At 34.0% G+C, this 6,129-nt stretch overlaps 1 protein-coding gene across 1 annotated transcript; it reads right to left on the reverse strand.

Moving 5' to 3' along the window:
• Window positions 1-1,212: 1,212 nt before the first annotated feature.
• On the reverse strand, window positions 1,213-6,092 carry LOC106547723 (myelin P2 protein-like). The gene is made up of 4 exons (XM_014064962.2): window positions 5,167-6,092; window positions 3,539-3,711; window positions 3,012-3,113; window positions 1,213-1,367 (listed from the first exon to the last, which is right to left on the reverse strand). The coding sequence occupies exons 1-4, from the start codon at window positions 5,240-5,242 to the stop codon at window positions 1,317-1,319; spliced, it is 402 nt and encodes a 133-aa protein (XP_013920437.2). The 5' UTR covers window positions 5,243-6,092; the 3' UTR covers window positions 1,213-1,316.
• Window positions 6,093-6,129: the final 37 nt, after the last annotated feature.

The raw sequence follows: 6,129 nt of genomic DNA on the forward strand, positions 1-6,129 counted from the left end.
GTCCCATCTTCTAAATATAATTGCTGGAAACAGCACTACCATTATACAATATATTGTACACTGTTGCCTTTAAAAAAAGTATTAGTTTACAGACCATACAAGAAAAAAGATTTACAAAATGGAAAGACAAGAATGACAAAGAAAAAAATGAAAAAATGGATAGCCCTCATTTTCATTTTAAAAATATGTTTTCTTTGATTTATTAAATTGGTTCCCCAAATGCATGAAACTGGACCAGCTACTCCTACTTAAGTCAGCCAGTAGAGGGACTCATTTCACTCATTTCAAATACTTCTCTTTGCTTTCCTGATGAATTAATACAATTGTCCTATTTATAATACACTGAAATATGTCTTCTGCTTTTCAGTTTACTATTCTTTTCAACTGAGAATGATGGCTTCTGTTTTGCCAAGATGTTTTATATTTATGATAGACTAAACTGAAATATCTGCCACTTCTGATTGATTGTGAGATGTGGGGGGCTGTAACTAGCAGAGCAATTATAAAGTAGACAAAGCAAAATCTTTTTTCCTAGTTTTCTGAAATTTGATTTTTTTTTCCCCCCACTTAGAGGATTTACGCAACAGTCTCTATATATTTCGTGCCACAAAATTATGGAAAAATCATGCAATCAATTATGAGGCAATTAAAATATGGGAGAGGGGTTGTTTATATTTTTACAGTATAACAACAAAAGTGATTTGGTCCCAAAAGATTCCTAACCCCCAGACAGATTCTCAAATCCAACATATTATGTTGTGTAGTTTTATCAGATTGCTTAACTGAATTTCAAAATGAAGAATTGTCAAATTTTATTTAAAATAAAAATAAAAATGTGGGTGTGAGTGTGTCACATTCTGTCTGATCTATTCAGTAAAGGTTTTGTGCAACCATTGATGCACGGCTTCTCATGGTGATCTTTTCATTCTACTTCTACTTTAGTATCACACCTGAATCAGCAATGTAATGAAACTTCAAAGACTGATGTGATTCTAACTTATGGTAAGAGCCTGCCTTTTCAGCTAAAAAAAAACCAACAGTTTTACTTTATTCTGTATTGGTTTGATTTCAACTTGCATAGTGGGTCCCAATGTAGAGGTTAGTTGTAAGAAGAATATCAAAATCAGTTCAGCAACTATGATCATTAAGAAAGTAGTAATTCTATGATAAATAACAGCGATTAAGATGTTGGACTTGTTTCTCTTCAATCTTATTTCAGTATGAAATTCTTTATTTCTTTTTGCATACAAGCATCATAGTTAACATTGACATCACTTGAAGAATAAGAAGCAGAAAAATATAACCTGGGGATGATCTTATACTCTTTTGTAGACCCTGGTACAAATGACATCATTCAAGATGTATTCCTGGAAGAAGAGAAAAAGATGGTAGTAGGAATTTCATGTACTCAGAAATTCCTAGTAAATGTACTATGATTAACATCCATTTAGATCAAGTTTTCACCTGCTTCCCATCACAATCCCAGAGTAGACTACAATAAAGCAAAACAATAAACCAAAAAAAATCCAAAACTTGAAACAACCTGACAGGAATTGTGCTGACCCTACAAAACGAGAAGCAGATACTGAGTCAGGTATGCACTGCAGTGGCCGTAATGTTTGCAACAATAATACCAAGAGGTCTAGACTACAAAATTAGGGGTGTAGTTATTTATTTTAAATGTTTGTATAATCACCCATTTTATCAAACTCAGGGTGGCTCCCAATCACCAATTAAAACAACATTGATGGAAACAATATAGTATGCATATCAATTAAACCCATCAATGTTAAAAACCTGGCACTAAAGTTAAGCTTTCACATATAGTCCCTTGCTAAATCTTCTCGTGCACTTTATCCTACTCAAGAACTTGAAGGAAAAGCCAGGATTTCAGTGCTTTTTCTAAGTCTCGGAGGATAGAGGCCTGTTGAACTTCAAGGGGGAAAGTGTTCCATAGGGTATGTGCTACCACGGAAAAGTCATATTTCTTAAATCCCATAAGATGGCAATGTTTAAGGTACGGGAATAGGAGCATGCCCATTCTATCCGATCTGGTAAGATGGATAGATGTCCTTAGGAAAAGACAGTCCGGCAGATAACCAGGCCCTGTGCCATGTAGCACTTTAAAGGTAACCTTTAACCATGGTTAAAGGTAACCATGACCAGTCCTACAATTACAACTGTAACTATATTCCCATGGCCACATTATCAGAATTCATGCGCTTGGCAATTAGCATGGATTGCAGCATCTGGGGTCACCTGATTGCCATTTGTGACCTTCCCAGCCTGATTCTGAAAAGTAAAAACAATGAAGGAAGCCAAATTAACAACCGCATGATTCATTCAACAATTACAATGATTTGTTTAACAATCTTAGCAAAAAATAATAATAATTGTAAAATCAAGTGCAACTCACTTAACAAAGCCTTGCTTAACAAAGTAAAGACTTTTCCAGTTGTGGTTGTAAGTCAAGGACTACCTGTAGTTCTCCTACTCCAAACTAGTAAATTATTCTCGAAAACTTTTAAATAGATTAGGTTACTTCAAATATAAGAGTGACTTAGAGGTTACGGTTTGAAGAAAATGTTCTTTATCCCTCTTCCCCAAAATTGTCATTTTTTAATTCTAAAAATAGTTGAGTCTAGTTCATAAAGTGAAAAATACGTAAAAAGCATTAAAGGATTGAGTTCACACAAACCATAATTCACAGCTCACACTGAGTTTAACTGTCTGCAGGTTATAGCTGAAGAAACCTAAAATCTCCTTGGTAGCTGTTAGGGCTAGGGTATTCTGAACATCCCCCAATTCCCGGCATACAGTGTGGATTTAATAATTAACAAAATAATACTAAGATAATAACAAAAAATGAGAACAATTGAAATGTTATGTTAAAAGTTGGGAATGCCATAGGAACAATGAGGTACATGATGTTTCCTCTAAATTCAAATCTTTGTGGAACTTTATATAGAACTAAATAAATTAAAATGCAAGGTAGATTGAAATAAACTTACCAACACCATATTTCCATCTACTATTTTTCTTTTGAGAGTAGTGTGGTTGCCATTCCACTTCTGGGTGTGAATGAGGGTGTCATTATCCTTTGTTACAATGCTCTAAAAATACACAGGAGGTTATGGGGAAGAAAACCTTGTTAAATGAACCCCTTCGTTCATCCCCCCCATACATCCCATTTTTCATTTGCTGACATTTGTTTGTTTGTTTGTTTATTTATTTATTTATTTATTTATTGGAATCCCGCCTTTATCATTTTTACAAATAACTCAAGGCAGCAAATATTTCCTTCTTCCTCCTATTTTCTTTATAACAACCCCTTAGGTGAGTTGGGTTGAGAGAGAGTGACTGGCCCAAAGTCTCCCATCAGGCTTGCATGACTAAGGCCAAATTTGAACTCACAATCTTCTGCTTTCTAGTCTGGTACTTAAACCACTAGACTGACATCCTAATAATGATTCTGTTATATAGCAAATTATTCTATCTCTTCTTCTTAAACATGGGAATAAAACCTAGAAATATTTACCTTGGCCAGCCTGTTATCTATTGTTCTTTCCTCAAACTCTTGGTCCAGTTGGAAAGAGATCTCATTAACTGTAAAGATAGTTTCTGTTCTGATGGTGATGACATCTTTGTCCATAGTGATGATTATTTTGGGTTTGGCTAGAGAACCCAGTTGTCTTTGGGCAAAGCTTATTCCTACAGAATGCAAAATATGAAATATTATCCAATGTTTTAAAGGCCTACTTAGAAATAACTCAGGTTTGAAAACTTTCATTTTTATTAGCATTTCTTTGGTTTATATGCCACCCTTTTTCTAAGAAAGAATACATATCTTTTAGAAAAACAACAGATAAAGTAAAAAATAAATACAAACAATATTTAAAAGGTGAATTAAAACTTATTGAAAGTAAAATAAATGACACATTGCTCACTGATATAGTATAGTTTCTAATTTTTCATTAAAATATTTTAGTGAACCATAAAATTCCACTTTATTTTCATCCTAGTAACGGTTAAATCTTCATATTTTCCAAATCTGGTATGGGATTGCAGGCTTGGTTAAATAAAACTTTTTAAAAAACACAATATGTTCTACTTCAGTGTGCAGAAGGAGGAATTTAGACAATCAAGATTTGGATTTTAGGATAATTGTATTTTGTTTAGTAGATTTGATTAGTAATCTTCCAATGCAAGCCAAAATAAAATATCCAAGACAAATAGTATTCTTTAGCCTGATAGGTGTCACACATGTTGATCTACAACTTTTAACTATACCTGTAAAGTCTAATCAAAAATATTCCTGGAAAGTACTGAATTGGAAAAGGCAATGACCATTTCAATTAAGGATAATGGATACTGCAATCCAATTTATTCAAGGAGCACCAGATTGGAAATTGCCATTTTAAGGAGTATTAGAAGTAATTACTATACCTCTGTTCAGTTTCAAACATTTTTTGAAGAAATACTTTAGACCTCCTTACGTAAGTGCAAGCCTAGCAACTCCTAGCCTACCAAGAGAGAACAAGTCAACTCTCTTTTTAAATGGCTAGAGGATGCTATCATGCTGCTTCTTAGTCCTATTTTTTGCAGTTTAAATACACTTCATTATTTTACTGTATCTCATAGTATTTGTTCCAATGTTCGGAAACAGAAATATCTGATATTCCTTTGTAGGCAACACACTTTTAAAAGGTAGTGATTGAAAAGTTGGCACTGGGAAGACCCAAAATTGCAAGTTCACTGACTTTGGATCAGTTATTCATTCTTACTCTTTGTCAATCCAAAATATATTAGAACCTCTAGTCACAAACGCTTTTGACCATGACCAAATCTGGGTTTTTTGTAAGCACCAAATTTCCTGTTGTTTGTTTACAAACAACAGTGAACCACATGTGGCCCCATTCATTTTGCATTGACTTTGGTTAGATTCGGGTCACAATCAAATTGGGTTGCAACCAAAGTTATGGAACGAATATGGTTGTGACCAGAGTTTCTACTGTACTTCACATTTTTACGTAGAAAAATGGAGTATGGCACATTATATATGCTACTTTTTGCTGTTGGATAAAAAACAGTCTATAATTCTAAGAAACAAGTAAATCTGGTTATCTCTGAAAATTTAGGGTTTTTTTCTGCAGTGTGCTTGCTTACCCAGTTCTTTCATGTAGTCGTCAAAGTTTTCACTCGAGATTAGTTTCCAGGTTCCCAAGAATTGCTCCACCATCATTTAATTATGATATAGGAAAAAAAACCTATGAATAGATCTGTGGATTAACATGACAGAATGTTCAAGAAGAATGGAACACTGGATAGATTTTTCACAATGGTAGCTGCATCATGGATTCATGTAAAGTTATGTTATTTGAATTTCTCCAAGGAATGTCCCAGGGAGAAATCAGTTAGAAACTAAAGCCAACATAGGACTTCTTAGTTTAAAATGGATAAATAACTGCATATTCATTTTCCATTTCTTTCCCAATATATTCCAAGGTGTGGCTATGAGCCCTAACCCTTGATTGGTCAGTATTTCTAGCAAGAATCCTGGTTATCTATGTGGGCTTTTTGGTACTGGTGAAACTGGCTAAGTGCAGAGTAAAAACATGTCATTTTTCATCCTAGCTTTCTCAGTAATCCAGGATAGCTGGGCAACTGTGCCAAACCAAACAAAATATTTAGATTCTAGTCACTAATTTTTCACAAACTATTCATGGCAATGCTGATGATTATTTTAATGTTGGCTTCAAATATTTTCCTGTCACGATCGTGCTTTATTTTACAGTTCTGCTTTGATTCACATTTAAATGTTTATTATTTCTTACTGCCTTGGAAAACGTTGTTTAAAAGAACCCTTGAAGAGCGAAATGAAATGAAAACAGTACCCACAGATGTACTGTTATAACTCATGACAGGACAAACAGAAGTTCATACCACACCACAGTTTGGTTTTATTCCAATTTGTTTTAAAAGTTATAATGATTTAATATTATGCATAAAGCAGGCTCATGTCTATTTTTAGCAGTAGAACTTTCCATTACTTTGGAAGACTCAGGAAGTAAGTTCAACACAAACAGGATATTGCATTGCATTGGCCTCTTATCTGTTCAGTAATTTGAG

The sequence above is a fragment of the Thamnophis sirtalis genome, unplaced genomic scaffold (genome assembly GCF_051295495.1).
Source record: "Thamnophis sirtalis isolate CommonGarterSnake01/CBP01778 unplaced genomic scaffold, rThaSir2_p1.2 scaffold_2, whole genome shotgun sequence".
In the NCBI taxonomy this organism is placed as follows: domain Eukaryota; kingdom Metazoa; phylum Chordata; class Lepidosauria; order Squamata; family Natricidae; genus Thamnophis; species Thamnophis sirtalis.